This window comes from Pleurodeles waltl, chromosome 1_1 (assembly GCF_031143425.1).
Source record: "Pleurodeles waltl isolate 20211129_DDA chromosome 1_1, aPleWal1.hap1.20221129, whole genome shotgun sequence".
Lineage (NCBI taxonomy): Eukaryota > Metazoa > Chordata > Amphibia > Caudata > Salamandridae > Pleurodeles > Pleurodeles waltl.
Genome location: NC_090436.1, coordinates 838,708,523 through 838,725,439, shown reverse-complemented (window position 1 = coordinate 838,725,439; position 16,917 = coordinate 838,708,523). Strand labels below are relative to the sequence as shown.

At 40.1% G+C, this 16,917-nt stretch overlaps 1 protein-coding gene across 1 annotated transcript in view; it reads right to left on the bottom strand.

Moving 5' to 3' along the window:
• The window catches only part of LOC138287954 (cytochrome P450 1A4-like), a 167,859-nt gene that overhangs the window by 60,526 nt on the left and 90,416 nt on the right, over positions 1-16,917 (bottom strand). Inside the window, exons 4-5 of the mRNA XM_069228995.1 lie at positions 7,532-7,655; positions 7,299-7,388 (exon numbers count right to left, since the gene is read on the bottom strand). Of these exons, the coding sequence (XP_069085096.1) occupies positions 7,299-7,388; positions 7,532-7,655 (214 nt within the window). The remainder of the gene's footprint in view (positions 1-7,298; positions 7,389-7,531; positions 7,656-16,917) is intronic.

The window sequence follows — 16,917 nt, the reverse complement described above, 5'->3', positions numbered from 1 at the left end:
ACCCCTCAACGCAGACACCATTGCACTATAGTGCAATGATGCCTGTGTTGGTGCAGGCTACTTAATTTAGCACCGGTACAGGGGGAAACACAGGGGTGCACCGTATTCTTGTGAATACATGCATCCCTGTGTTTCAAAACTTGCGCAGCTCAGCACTGCTAATTTTGGTGCAGCTCCGTGCTGCGCCAGTTTCTTGTAAATCCGGCCCTAAGTATTTATGAACATACACAAGACACTGAGTTTATGCAGAGGTTAGGTGGTTACCCACACTATCATGTGATTCAGAGGACATTTTGCAAGATCTTTGTTTTTTCATAAACACTTTCTTTCTTTTGGAAGTCACACATGCAGAGACATCCAATTGGGAATAACAAATGTTCTATTCAGTTATTCCACAAATCTTCTGATGTAAACTGAACCCCACTTGTGTGGCTAGGCTCAATGCTTGGCACACAAAAAGCCCCAAAAGCAACATGGCTACATCTCATTTCGTCCAGCATATTGAACACTTTCTTTACATTATGGGTAGCTGAGGATTTTTGGCCCTAGCTAACCTGCCACACAGGGAAACCTACCAGACCTGGACATTATTGAAAATTAGACACCTGTGGAAGTTCAGGGAAGTGTGCCTTGTGTGGTTTTCACAAAACCTTGTTACACAAAACCTTTGAAAATCTCAGATGTTGGCTAAAACTGCACATTTTCCTCATATCTCAGTGAGGGATAGTTCTGGAATCTATGGGGATCTAGATATTTCTCATCACCCAGCATTCCTATACGTCTTCTGATAAAATGGTATCCCACTTGTGTTGGTGGAACTAGTGCCCACAATAAGAAAGGGCTTAAAACACAACTTGAACAGATGTAATTTTTCCACTCCAACCTAACCCTTTTTTGCAGTGTGGGTGGCTGTGGAATTTGGGCACTTGCTTAGCCAGAACCCGGGAAAACCTATGACACCCAAACATATCTAAGAGTCCAGCTTGGTGTCACTTGCATGGATCTCATGAGGTTGTTTTTATCCAGATGCCACTGCAAACCTCAAACTTTGGCCAAAAACACAGATTCATATTTTCCTAACATCTATGTGAGGGAAAGCTCTGGAATCTGTGGAGAGCCACAAAAGTCTTACCACTTAACATTTCCATAAATCACCCAATAAAAATGGAACCCCGCTTGAGTAGATGGCATTAGATCCTACGAAAGGAAATGGGTAAAAACAACATGCACAGATCAAAATTCTCTACTCAAAACCGACCAGCAATTTGGGTTGCATTGAATTTCTGGCCCTACCTCAGCTGGCACCCAGGGATGGCTACAAAACTTAGACATTTCTGAAGACTAGATCGCAGGGAGAGACTAGCTTGGTGTGACTTATTTTGCTCTCATAAGGTTGTTTTATCCAAATGTCTTTGCAAACCTCTAACTTTGACTAGAACCAGATAATTTCCCTCACAGTTCAGTAAGGAAAGTACCTTATTCAGTGAGCCACACATTTCTCACCACCCAGTACTTCCACACATCTCCCAATAAAAATAGTACCCAATTTGTGTGGGTGGGCCTAGATACTACGACAGGAAAGGGTTAATAACACAACATGGACAAATCAAATTACTTCACTTAAAACCATCTCTCTTTCTGCAGTTTGGGTAGCTGTGGAATTCGAGTCCCTGCTCAGTTAGCACCGAGGGAACCCTACCAGACCAGACACTTCTGAAAACTAGACGCTTAGGGTAGTCAAGAGTGGTGTGATGTCTATGAATTTTACAAGATGCATTTACCCAGAAGTGCTTACAAAGCTTAAGCTTTGCCTAAAACCACAGTTTCCTCACATTTCAGTGAGGGAAGTTATGTTATCTGTGAGGAATCATAAATTACCTATCGACAGCATTGCCACACTTCTCTCAATAAAAATGACACCCCACTTGTGTGGGTGAGCCTAGTGACCATAATAGCAAAATACCCAAAATGTGACATGGAAAGATGACATTTTTCCACTTAAAATTAATGTTTTTTTTAAACAGCATGTGGGAAGCTGAGAATTTTGTGCACTAGCTCTGTTGGTACCCAGGAAAACCTACAAACCAAGACATTTCTGAAAACTAGATACTCAGAGGAGTCTATTGTGTTGTGACTTGATTGGCTCTCACAAGCTTTCGGGAAGGCAAAAAGAGTATACTGAAAACATTCTGTTGGGGGAATGATGCAGTACTAGGGTTTGAGGGCCCACCAACCCCTTTCCTGTAAAAACTAAAACATCCTGTGGTCTAGGGGGCTCAAGGCCTCCTACTGACCCAGGGGGTGGCGGGGGCAAAGCACAGGGAAGAGGGCGCAGTAGCCCACTGCAAGGTGGTCTACATTCCATCCAAAATTAAAATCCCTTGTATCTAATGTGTAGCTCTCTACTTGGAGATGATTCTCCTGCAGTGATCCCCAAGCAAGAATGCACTTGGGAGAGAGATACTACAGAAAATGTGAGAGAGTCTCTCCTTTTCAGCATTACCTCCCTCAACTAAATTGGTGCTTGGGGGGTGAGATACACTCCCAAGCACCCTGGCACAGTGCATTTTTATAGTAATGGCATTGGTGTGCTGTGTGCTCTGATACCTATTACAAAAAAGTAGCCTCAGGCAGCAGAGAAGCTCTTCAATAGCAGTTCACCCTGTAAAAATGGCAATCCCTCTGGTGCCAACCCCAGAGGGATTATCTCCTCTTGGCATTTGGACATGACCTCCATTTTTATAGCATCTAGTTGTGAGCGCTATGTACATGGAGATGTTAGCTGTGACATTATTTATTTTGTTGTACAGCAACAAGGAACCAAACATTAATTAACACAGATATAGCAATACAAAGATGGCAAGTAAATTATTTTTATTAAATCAACTGTATTTGTACTTTATAAAGGTGGTGTAAGTTATGCAACAATGCAAAAATGACACAATTCCTTTCAACTATTCCAAAACTTTAAAAAGGCACTTACAAGGTTGGCTGGAGCTGAGGCTTTGGAACACAAGTGCTCTTTGGTTTTCCTTGGCACCGATTTGGTAACATTAACACCTGCCGAAGCTGGATCTTTCCTTGATTCAATTGCCATGGACATAACAGGCGATTTTCAAAATGGCAATAACTTTTGATATAATGTTGACATTCAGCTTTTTCACAAGATTGCTACATTTTAGATTGACTGTTTTTATTTGGCCTGCTTCAGGGTGTTTTTCTTGACAACTTGGACATCTATGTACACATTTTATTTTATTTTTTAACGTACTACATTTATGCTGACCTCTACACTTTGAACTGACAAAGGGAGGGTGTTGTGAGGTTATTTTAGCATCATTTTATGGGCATGGTATTTTAACCATAGGCCTGCAGCTAGTGCCCTTTAGCCTAGAAAATAATTAATTTTATTTTAGCAGAAGCCTCATTTTGCAGAGATGTTTGTATTATTTTATCTGTTGTTCGCTCTGCTTAGGAATTGTTTTAATTTCTTAGCACATCTTCACTCTGTGCTTGCTCAGGCTCTACATGATAACGTTGGTGGTACAAAGTAGAACATCATATTCCCTGTCATTTCATGGAAACATACGTGTTTTTACATTAGGGAAGTTTTCTTAGTACATCAGATGTTTTATTATAAAACACCATTCTACCCCCTATATACTAGAGGGAAATTCTAGCCAGAAGCTGCCACTGCATACTGTTGATTCATTGCAGCTGTCCTCTGAGACTAAGCATCTTTTCCACCTACATGGGAGAAGACTCTCGGTAGACCAAGAGCCCTCTTCGCTACTACCATATTCAGGTGTGGAGCATGGTGTCTTCTCGGGGATCCCGAAGGGCTGGCTAGGGCTAACACAGCTGTGCTGTAGCTTACAACCTTGGTGGTGTAGGTAGGAATTCTGACACTTAACATTGTGACACTATGGTGGGACTTTTCTTATGTTTCACTTTCTTTGTAACTGCACTACTATTATTATGTTTCATTATCCTTATTATTGCAGTACATTCCTTTTTACCTAGGATGCAGTTGATTCAATAAAATTAATTGAACTAAGTCCTGCTTCTGTTTGTGTTTGCATGTGTGATGCAAGTATAATTGAGAGACAAGGGTAAGATCTGTTCCACCATAATTTCCCTGAGAAATCAGAATGTCATGTGTATGGCTGCCACAAATCACCTCTGCTCTTGGGCACTGGTGAGGGACTGCTAGCTAGACAGAAAAGTTAGGTGTGGGATTGTACTCAGTTCCCCACCATCCGGTGGTGCTGCTACCCATATCTAGCAGTCTCATTGTTATAATGAGAGCCAACAGGACAGTGGAAAGTGAGCAATGTATCTCAAACCTGTTATTAAGGAAGTGAGAATATGGTCAGTATAAAGGGCGCTTGAGCACCTTTTGATGTCAGGATCAAAGAGAGTTGCTCTAGCAGTTGCTTTATTTTTTATTAAATGAGCGAAGGAGTTATAACTTTAGTTTTACCTTTAAATTTCAAAGGTTTCATTAAATATGTGATCTTGCGGTTCTTATTTTCAATGATCTTCATTGTATTAATATTGGCTGATTGTCATGTGCTTATATACAGAAAGTCTGATAAACTCTCTTTATACTACAACTATCTAAATCAAATCCTAAAGCATTAAAGCGAATAAACAAATAATTAAAAATTCATAGAGACAGTTTAAACTACAAACACAGGAGAACATGCAAATATAGTAGGGCAGAGTTACTATTCATACTCCACTTTCCTAAACTTAAGAACAGACTTAAGATTGTCTCAAAGGTGTAAAGCTCTTAAGTTACATTTTTCAGATGGTTTTGTGTTCACTAAAGCTTGTAACTTCATTCCTTATGCTTTGTGAATAGCAATTTGAAAATTCATCTTGTGTGCATCATTACATAACTTACTCTACCTTTAAGTTACTTAATAAAATATAATTGATAATATAAAAACACATTTAATATCATATCTGATACATTTATATTGTAAAACATTTGTAAGTTAATTCCAAGCTATATTTAGATGTATAACATAATTATTTCACTGCTCATGATTTTATATATAAATCACAGACAAAATGTAAGTTTAAGATAGTATGGATGATATGATCAACATTGTTGTCACATAATTTAAAATACAATCTCTGCATTTTTCATTTTATTGTAATAAATCTTGATATTTCAGATTTGTGCAGATTTAAACACTATAAAAGATTTGATTATGGCACATCTTAGTCACTCATACATGTGCCACATACTCATTATTGCTTAAAATATGCACGTGTGAGGAACGTATGAATGACTGAGTAAGTTACGTATGAATGAGTAAGTCATGTCATGTGAGTCACTCATACATGTGTCACATACTCATTATTGCTTAAAATATGCATGAGTGAGGAATTATGAATGATTGAGTAAGTTACATATAAATGAGTAAGTCATGCCATGCGAGTACATTATGAGAGTATATGTTACACCCAAAAAATGTCAAGTTGGTGACAAATAAGGCACAGCACGGTTTAGCCAACAGACATACTTAATATTCATGTGTAATACTGGGCAGTAGAAAGCAAAGGATAAGGCTGTGCAAAATATTTGTTGTCAGACATTTAGGTAACACCCCATAATTAAAGCTTCAGGGTAGGATGTTGAGTTTAGTAATTGAATAACACAATATGTAAATACAAGGAGAATATATATGTCCCACATATATTTTACTGCCTTCAGGTTCCAAGTTGGTTACACACAAGGATAGGGACATGATGAATGTATTGATTGTTAGACCAGAACATTTAAATACAGGAAAACAAACTGAGTGTTGACTTATTTACCTCCAAAGTTTTTAACCTAATGATGATATGAAATGAGTCATGGGTTCCTAATAAAGCTTCTCACAAATATTTATAATAGTTCACTTCCAGTTTTAGGGTTTTCCAGTTTAAAAAAATTATGTATGGAATAACAAAAAACTCATTGTCATGTGTGGTTCTTATTGAGAGCCAATATCATGAATACCAGATTCAAAATCTGGCCTGTTCACTGCAATGACAGAGAAACAGTGACAAGTGAAAGTTGTTTCCCACTGTTGTTACATCATAATGGAATTCCAGGCTGCTCTGACAGGCTTTTTGGAAATCCTATCAGAGTAGTGCTGGCTCTTGTTTTTGATGAACATCCAGCAGCGAGCACAGTATTGGGAGGGTAGGGTAGTGCTGGTGAGAGGGTGGTGCTGGTTAGGTCAGTATCTTTTTTTACATTTTGGAAAGAGGAGAGAAGTCATGTTACTCCTTTGCTCCTGCGTAACAGTTGAAAGCAGGATAGATGAATTAGAGGGATGTGCATAACATAAAATTATAGATGGGTAAAAAGTTAATAACATCACTGATTTTCACATTGTGTTTACCCAGGCCATCATAGATAGCTTGAACATTGATCTCCTTGTCTCTTTGATGACACTCAGAAACCCCATTATTCACCATTAGACAGTTACATCTGTATAGATTATAGTTTGTAAAATCCACTACAAGTCACATTAATGTGAAAAACACTACTGACTCTCTCTGTAAATCCATGAAGTTGAAGTAGTTGTCTCTGAAAGGTTAAAGTAATATACAAGCATTTCTCCTATGAATGTTGGTCTAAACATTTTATTTATGTAGATGTGGGTATCCGCAGATGATTTATATGTCAACATCCCAAGATCCCCCCACTTTAACTGGTGAAGGTATTCGGTATCACCAAAGTCAGGTCAAACAACTTTTCTATGGTTATTTTTTGCAGGTTGTGTGTTTGCAAAACCCCACAAAGTTTTGATGATTTTATTTTAAAAATAAAAGAAAATCTTCACAGTTCCCAGCATAATATCAGCATTCATCAGATATTGATGTTGAGGGTGCAGCAATAGGTGTGCCTGAGTGTACTGCAAACTAATGCAGCGATGCGTTGCTTAATGACCTTCTTAGCAGCATTTCCTATTGATGCCATCACCTGTCCTTTAGCTACATTTCCGCCCTTGTATTATTTCTGTTTTAAATTGTAATTTGTATTCCTTCCTTTATTGATCTGATCTCTCTAGTAATGGTCTCTATGTTTTTTTTTATTGGAAAGATCTGCAATATTTTTTCACCACATTGTTCACTGCTAGGGATTATTTAAGTTGTTTATTACATTATTAAAATATAATGATTGCTTCCAGCTTGTCTTACAGATACCTACATGCATAATAATTTTGTTTAAAGTATAACATGCAGCATTAAAAGAACAATATAATTTAACAGAATAATTTATACATTTTTACCTATTTCTTCTTGGATGATGGTTTGCATATCGGGGTACTTAATCAAATACAACAGGCACCAAAACAGTGTAGTTGCAATGGTTTCAAATCCTAAAACAATAAATATGTAGCAAATCAGATGAGGTACTGTATAGTTTTGCAAAATCAAACACAAACATGAGTACAGTGTTTTTAATTACAAAATGTTTATTTGTTGAAAAGTAAACTTAGTAATTGCATGTAGTAGCACTTACCAGCTCCAAAGACATCATTGACAGTTATTATAATTTTTTCATCAGATAGCCTAGATACCTTTCCATCAGGATGTTTGCTTTCACAAAGATTAATGAGTGCATCTGTTATGTCTCTGATATGATCCTGAAAGAAAAATAAACTTTATTACGTGAATAAATGGGTGATACCTTGTTTAGAAACAACATTGTCCAAATCAAGTGTAATTGTTTGATGATCATCACACCAAACACTGGCTCAACCAAATAAAACTAAGGGCCTGATTTAGATATGGGCAGATGGGGTACTCCGTCACAGCAGTGATGAATATCCCGTCCGTCGAAATCTAATTCCTACTGAACTAAATGGGATTTAGATTTTGGCAGTTGGGATCTTGCGGTGGAAGTAGGAGGCTAGGGAGTCGCAAAGGTCTTAGGATGGCGGGATTTCATTGGCGCTAGAGCTGGGGTTGGAGAGTTCCTTCACAACGTTGAAGAGCTCCTTCTGGCTGTGTGCGTTGCTGTTGATTCAGTCTTTAAAGGCGGTTCTCTTGGGGGCTCAGATGAGTTGGTGATTCCTGGGGATGGCGTTTTTGAAGGTTGTGAGGTTGTCCAGAGTCTGATCCTGGCGCCACTTTCTTTCGAGTCTTCTGCAGCTTTGCTTAGATTCGTGGCGGTCAGTGGTAAACTAGAAGGCCTTTCTGTCGTTGTGTCTGTTGGAGGGATTCTTGATTGGGGCAAGAGTATTGGCACTGGTGTTGACCCATTGCCTGAAGTTGCGGCCAGCTGCGTCAGTGTCGGTGGTGTCGATGGGTGGGTTCTGGGAGAGGGTCATGATAAGTTGGTCTTCGGTGACCTTGTTCCAACTGCAGTGGGGGATCCGTTGTGGGTAGTGGTGTGTTGTGGGTGGATAAGAGAAAGTAGGGGTCCATGCAAGCTAAACTACCCTGGACTCCCCTGGTGTCTAGTTTTCATATAAATCTAGGTTTGGTAGGTTTCTCTGGATGGTAGCTGAGCTTCGACTCAGATTCTGCAGCCAACCACACTACTTAAAATTCACACAAGTGGGGAACAGTGATTATCTGGAGATGAGGTAACACAGAATAGTATAACATTTGTTATTACCAATTGAATTTCTCTGCACTGTTGGTTTCCAAACATAAACCAGTATGCAAAAAAAGAACACATTTTTTAAAATGCCCTCTAAATTACATGAAAGTATGGATAACCCCAAATTCAGAGATGTTGACACAATCACTGTTCCTAAATTCACTAACTTCTACACATTTCAGAAATACACAAGTTTCCTTCATACAAATTATTCATTCATAAGATTTTACCATATGAATTGCTGCATGGTTGGTACATGATGAAAATTATTATAAGATGCAGCTCAGCTGTTGACACTGGGTTTTGAGTATTTTTGGGAAACCTAAAAACCCTGTATATCCTTTGAAATAGAACAGTCTGTCAGTTGCAATGGTATATTGTTTTTGTAAATCAGCCATTGTAACAAAAGGTACAGATGAAAATGTTGTCATCAACGTTTATTTTTTCTTACTCATTTTCATAATTTTTTTTTATTTCAGTGATGAATTTCCTTTGGAAAAGCTTGAAGGATCTACATAAATGACCCCTTGTTAAATTCAAAATGTTATCTAATTTTTGAATTGTATAGCGTTTAGGGGTGACCCAAGGGGTTCAAATATGTTTCTACCACAATCTGAAAGTAGGCTCAAACTTTGAAAATTAGAAACAATTGAGTACATATTAGAAAATGCAAACACTGTGGTAAATAGTTTTTGATATAACTCTACTTATTCCTGAAACCTGGGAAAAGGTAAACCTAGCACAGCAAAACTTGTGTTGATGCCATTTTGAGCAAAAAAATCATGCACTTTCTTGCAAAGCACTTTTACCCATTTTTCCCCAGAACAGCAAAATGTAGGTACATTTTGGCTATTTTCTCAGTTCCCTACATGGAAATCAACAAACACTGGGTACCTTTAATATCCTCAGGATGTTGTAAAAAAGGATGTAACTTTGTGTGGATACCTTTGGGTGAGCTACCCTGAGCATTTAAGATGGGCTTATCACCAGAGGGGAGGGAGGGAGAGTGTGGGGAGGGTGTCCTAGCAGTCAAGTGGTTAAAGCAGAGGTCTTCAAACTGTGGGTCACGACCCCCAGGGAGACCACGGAGTCATTGGAAGGGGGGGACACGCATTCCTCAGCCACTTCTGCCTTGAATCGAAAACTACTTTGTTTTGGAAAAAGACAACCATCCTGGGATGGTTAATTTAGGTAGTTTGTAAAGCTTCAGCTGACTTGTCATTCACTCAGTCTCCTGTTAAGTGAATCTGAGGGAAGGGCAGACATCTAAAGTGTTCTTTGCCAGGGTGCCTGCCTGACTGAAAGAAATGCAAATATGCACTCCCAGTTAATCTGCAAATGTAAACTGTAATTTGCAAATGTAAAGGATGCTTGGGAGCCTGTACTGATTAAATCACTGGAAGCTTTGTGATGACAATGATGTATTCTTTTTGTTGTAAAAAGAATTAACAACTGAACTTGAAGTGTGTACTTTTAATTGTAATTGTATGTACATAGAGTTTACTACCCCTCAGGAGGTTTTGAAGGGACAGTTTTGTAAAAAATGAAATTGTAATAGATATGGTTTACGTATAACTAAAATCTTTTTTTTGGAAGCACTACTTTATGGTAAAACACTCTTCACATTTTGTAGTAGTCTATTTTATACTGTGTGTAATGCAAATATAAAATAATGACTTACGTATTCACAGTGCTTTCTGTCCTCTCTGGTTACAAACAGACCTCTGCAGTGCATTAACTAATAGGGGTTTCATAATGCATAGTGCATTTACCACTGAGTAACAACTTTCTTTTATTTATTTTTCATTTAAGCTGGCTATTATTTTATATGTAGCTACCTGACGGTAAAATACCAAAAAAAACGTACAGAATATTTTGGGGTGTATTTATGAGAGGCTTGCGCCGCCGGAGCATCACTTTTTTGGCATTCCGGCAGCACAAGCCTCTCAATCATACCTCTGAGGCAAGACAAAGCAACCCCATGTGGCTTTGCAAGGCCTCATAGTTATGGAATAAGGCAAAACAGCACAAGCCTCTGCGTTGCCTTGCTCTGTGCCAAGAAGGTATTCCATGGACATTGCAGTGGCTGTTCCCACAGAACACCCATGGATTGCCAGTGCCAAAACCTTACACCTCCCCAGAGCAGATATAATAAGGAGAAATGTTTTCATTTCGCCTTGTGTTTTTTCCTCTTTCCATCTGTGTTGCATTCTGCAGCACACATAGAAAGAGGAAATGCCTTTCGGGATTGTTTTTATGACAGAAGGTGGCCATTCTTGCACAATAACAATCCTATCTACATTGGTGCTAGGCAGCACTTTTCTAAGCCAGTGCAGGGGGAAAGGACATAAATGCACTGTATTTCATAAAAACTGTCAATTCCTGCCCTTTTAAGACTTGCAGCGCTACCCTATGCCAATTCCTCATAAATGAGGACCGTTCTTTAGCCACACCTTTGACCAATTCATCACACTCACTGACCTTTGGTTTGCTAAACACTGTTTAATATTATTTCTTCACCATAAAAATGATTTGCCGTTGGGTACATTTATGATTGACGATGATGAGGAGTACCAGGTTACAGAAGTTTTTTGAGGAGGGGGACCTTACACCTAAAAACTCTTGAGAGGGGGGTCTCAGCATCAAAAAGTGGGAAATCCTCTGGGTTAAAGACTGTTACAGTGCACATGACAGTCTTTCAAATGACTAACTACTCCAAGCAAAGTGGGAGCTTTGACACTGTAGTTACAGTGGCAGAGTGTCCATCATTTATGTAGAAGTTAAGAATGTCCTTTTTTGCACTGTCTTACGTGGGATTCAGAGGCAATGAGAATTCACTAAACCCTAATTTATACAATAAAGAGCCTTATAAAATTTAAAAAGTCCATAAGCACTGTTGGCCCTGGTGTAGAGAATCAGATCCTGTTAATAAATAACAAAATATATTGTAAGCAAGATTGCATGGGCCCTGGATCAAGGTGTAGAACTAATAAGGGAGATATTTCTGCTTCCATTTTGCGTGCATAGTTGCAAGCATATACAGTATTTGGGAAGTTGCTTTAAAGATGAATGGTCTGCATTAAAGCATTGTTGAGCCTTTTTGTAATTAGGTTTACTGTTTGGCTAGAGAACAGGAAATTGTGGTAGAATTAGTTTGCTAGTAATCTAGCTTTCGTTGTCCCCTAGAAACTGAGTAAGTTGTGTAATACTGTGTCCAGAAGAAGGTGGAGTGAACCATTTCAAGTACCATTGAAATGCTGTGTTAATAGAATCTTTGTTATTTATTTTCAAATTGTTTTAGAATTTGTTGTTTGAAGGTTTTTAATTTGTTTGGTAATTTGTTTTTAAATTGTTTGTATAATATGAAATACTATTTCCTGTGTGAATCTTAGGATCCAAAGTTGTATAAAAAATTGTTGAAATGTGCCAAACAAGTTTTTAATATATGTGTATAATTTTATGTAATGTACAGAATTTGAGTGCATAAAATAAAGATAGATATTTTTCTATATATAGCAAAACAGTGCTTTTGGACATTTTTCAGTTTTATAAGGCTCTTTATTGTATAAATTAGGATTTAATGCATTCTCATTGCCTCTTGATAAGCAAGCCTGAATCTCACTTACGACGGTTGAACAAAAGGGAATCCTCTTCTCAGATTTATATCTGCCCAGACGTGAGTTCCATGTTCACTGCACCACTGGATTCAAGCTAGTCTGGCTGATGAGAGGTGATACCCTGAACCTGGTCCCAGGATGCTTGTTTCCATTCCAGTGAGGTCCTGACCTGGCAGTTCGGGCTGGACTGTTCCCATGGGGGCAAGATCAAGGCAATGATTTGCATATGGCTGGGTCAAAACTGGGGTGGGGGTAGTGGGCAAGAAAACAATGGATTAAACCCAGATCTTTGGGATTGGGGTGAAAGTTTGCATTGTTCAGCATTCTGTCCATCATCTTTCCTTTTAGGTCGAGCATAAGCCCACGACCTTGCGTATACTTTTAAGATACTTCTGCTTGCGTAAATGCATTTAATTTGCTCTTTTCAGTGTAATTTAAAAATCCATGCTTGCTAGTGCTCAGTCATGCCTCTTAGTTCCTCCTTTTTGTCTTTGGGAGCAGGGACCAACTACTGTATAATTATGCTTGTCATAATCCTCTGTTCTTTAGGGACTTTTTTTCTCTGCTTCCTGCTTGTGTTAGGCGTAGCTTCCCTTTTCATTTGTGGAGCATTCTTGCTCTCAGCTTAGCTTTGTCAGGTTTGCTTGGCCATCTCTGGCCATCTGTTGCCTCCTCACTCGCCCCCCCCTTCATTGCTGCCATAGTTCCTGCGCTGCTGCTTGTTTCTGACAGCTATTACCATTGCACTCCGGATAAACACTCCTCCGTCTAAAAGATTGGCAGAATAGTTTTGAACTATGCTGCCAACTACTGATGTCATCAAATATGCGCCTGCAGCCGGCTGCAACACGGCCTCTTCCATATCCCAGCATCCTTTGCACTTAGGTTTCACCTTCCAGGAACCAAAATTTCTAGGAGAAATAATGCAAACTCTACCTCTGTCGTCCCAATTAGCCGATGTTTACAGAACAGGAGCAGCTGGAGCTGAAGAGGAATGGACCAATGTAAGCCCTTGTGTTGGGTGACATAGGCATGTTTAATCCTTGGGATTTGGAATAGACTGGAGAGTAAATGGGTTAAGATTTGCTTTTAAAAATCTGCTTTTAAGCAGCACAATATTCACAGTTAACGCTTACACTGTACATCAGGCATTTACATTTTGAGGTCCAGGATATGGTGACTTGCTGAGGGTACATAATTGGCTGGTCAAGTCTCTCAAATGAGAACATCATTCCTTTGTGGAAGTGTCAGAATTTACCATGCTATTGCTTTATTGCTCGTTATTGCTGCCTTTGCCAGCCTCTGCTGACCTTCTCACAGCCATAGACCTCACTGTGTCGTTCCTCTCCACTGCTCTGCATACAACGAAGACCTCCCCACTAGAGATTGTCGTTCCTTCTTTGAATAGACTCGACTTCCACTTGCAGTGGGGTACACTTCTCTTTGTGTCTGAACAAATACAAAACCTACCCCATTACCTGACCCCAAACACTGCGACAGGAAACTGATTCCTTTGATCTATTTTTTTGTGAGGTGTATGATGGTAGCCCAGTTTTTGCAAATACTTCACCTTCCAAAATTGTCCCTGTGACATAATGAGTTTAAAATAAATGCACGCAAACCATTCCAACACTGAGAAAAAAAGCTTTGTTTTTTTTACCTAGCTAGGGCCATGTAAACTTTCCTATCACTAAATGCCACTGGAATTATGTGGCAGGAAAAGAACAAATTATGAGGCAGGGTTGACCAATTTATGGGGCAAGAAAAGTCAAGTTACAATTTACAATGCCATTAGCTCTAACTCAAGGAAATGCGAGACATATTGCATTGCAAATGCTTGTTTGCTTCTGTCACCCTAAGTGGGAAGGGTATGCCTAAATGTCGGTCCCATGCTCACTGTGCCACTGGATTCAAGCTAGCCTGGCTGATGAGGGGTGGCACCCCAAAACTGGTCCCAGGATGTTTGTTTCCATTACAAACATCACTGCCTGTCAGTTCCAGCTTGCCTGTTTCCCTTGAGGGGCAGGGAAAAGACTGATTTGCATATGGAGGAGTTAAAAATGGGGTGACGTGGTGGACAATAAAACAATGGATTAAACCCAGATCTTTGTAACTGGGGAAAAATGTTTGCATTGTTCAGCATTCCGTCCATCATCTGTTCTTTTTTCTTTAGCCGCCTCAAGTGGGAAGGGTATGCCCAGACATGGATCCCGTGCTCACTGAACCACTGGATTCAAGCTAGACTTGCTGATGAGGGGTGATACCCTGAAACGGGTCCCAGGATGGTTGTTTCATTCCAGAGAGGACCTGGCCTGGCAGTTCGAGCTGGACTGTTCACATGTGGAGGCAGTGTCAAGAGTTATTCGCACACGAGTGGGTCCAAGCTGAGGTAGCATGGTGAGCAAAAAACAATGGATTAAACCCAGATCTTTGTGACTGGGGGTGAATGTTTGCATTGTTCAGCATTCCATACATCATCTGTTTGTTTTGCTTTTGTCACCTTAAGTGGGAAAGTTATGCCCAGACGTGGGTCCCTCACTCACTGTACCACTGGATTCAAGCTAGCCTGGCTAATGAGAGATGATACCCTGAAACCAATCCCAGGATGCTTGATCTGTTTCGGTGAAGGCCTGACCTGGCAGTTCGAGCTGGACTGTTCCCAGGGGGGGCAGGGCCAATACTGATTTTGCATATGGTTGGGTCCAAACTGAGGTGGCATGGTGGGCAAAAAAAAATGGATGAAATCTAGATCTTTGTGACTGTGGGTGAATGTTTGCATTGTTCAGCATTCTGTCCATCATCTTTCGTTTTAGGACGAGTGTAAGCATACAACCTCATATATACTTTTCAGTATACGTCTTCTGCGGGCTTAAAGGCATTTCATTTGCTCATTTCAGTGTAATTTAAAAATCCTTGCTTGCTAGTGGTCAGCCATGCCTCTTAGGCATTGTTCAGCATTGTGTCACTCATCTTTTATTATAGGTCCAACGTAAGAATACAACTTCTTGTATACTTTTAACAATGGGTCTATACTGGCTGCCCTAAATCCTACGGTAAAAGTGCTGTAGGACTGAGTCAAGAGCCTGGAAGGCTCTGTGTCTCTTCTGCAGTGAAGGGCAGAGGATACTGTGGGGTGCTCCCACCATAACAACAAATGGCTTGTTGGGATTCCCATGCAAACTGAGAGTGAGAATGCAGTTGAGTTCCATGAAACATGGGTGATAACAAACAAATACAGTGACACAGTGTCAAAGTTTTTTGTCGTGAAAAAGGCACACAGAGTTCTGGGGCACCCTCTGGCACCTGGACATCATCCAGACCAATGGTGAATGACTTTTGGACTTTCATGACAGGTACAGAATATTTCAAGGAGCTTGTGAACATGTTGCTTGAAAAAGAATTTACCTTGAAAAACAAAAGACAGGAAGCTTTTGGCAAAACAGTAATGATTTGTTTAATTAAACATTACGGCTGAGAGAGCAGTTACAGAAACGGGGTCTAAGGACTGTCTCTAGTTATACAATTGGTCTAAGTGGTTTTTATACATTTCTTTGAGTGTCATAAAACAATTACAACATTACTTTTAAGCTAAAGAATGGGAATAGTTGTCTTGGAGTTATAAATAAGGTCCTGATAACATATGCAGGTGGGCTGTGACCTGGCAGGGGCTCAATGAGGGCCAGTGGGTCACATGTCCAGATGTTGGGCCTGAGGGGCGTGTGATCACTCTGTTTTTTGCGTTCTGATTAGCTAAGTGTTCCTAACTATGTGTGGCATTTGACTTTAATGTGTTTGGGAATGTGTGCATCACTCTGGCAATGTGCATTTTATTGGGGCTAATCTCCTGGGACTATTGTGGTGTTGATACATCTATCTATGGGACTAATCTTGAGTTTCCTGTTCATGCGTTTGTTTGCTGAATATGTGCTGCCCTACCTGTAACCTGTTAGTCAGTAACCTCAAACCTAGGTTTCAGAGCTTGCCTGACCATGCATCTTGGATTCAGGGTTGATGGAGAGTTCATGTTGGGTGTATTAGCTAATAATGATGTGATTTTGTTGGTATATGTGATGGTGTCATACATACCGAAGCTGGCCTCCAGGAGTTGTCCCAAGTTGATGTGGAGGGTCCCAGGATGAGGATCTTTGTATTGTCAGAGTTGAGCTTGAGGCAGCTGTCCTTCATCCAGGCAGTGACGGCTTCCGTCCCGTTAGGAATGTGTGCATCCCATTTTTCGGTGGAAAATTTGGTGTTGTGTGCAGTGTCGCTGAGGCAGTCCAGCAGGGCTGCTTTCTTGGTGGATCTGATGAGGTGGTGGTGGATTTGATGGTGGATTTGAAGGCCGCAAGGTCTTCCGGGGACTTGCTGTTTCTCCATCTTTTCTCTAACCATTTCCAGGTGCGCCTGGAGTCCTGGAGTCCTAGAGTGCAGGGGAGAACCAGCTGGCCTTCTTGAAGTTGTGTTTTGATGAGGTCTTTTGGAGTGGTACTAGGGTGTTGGTGTATTTGGAGATCCATTGGTGGAAGTTCTGTTCTGAGATGTTTGCATCAGTGGTGAGGGGAGGGGGTGACTTGAAGGCTGTTAGTGAGCTGTTCCTCGGTGTTCTGGTCAAAATTATCCTGCATGGGGAGCAGAATGTGTGGAGGTAGACGGTCAGTGTGGTGATGGAGAAATTAATGCAGT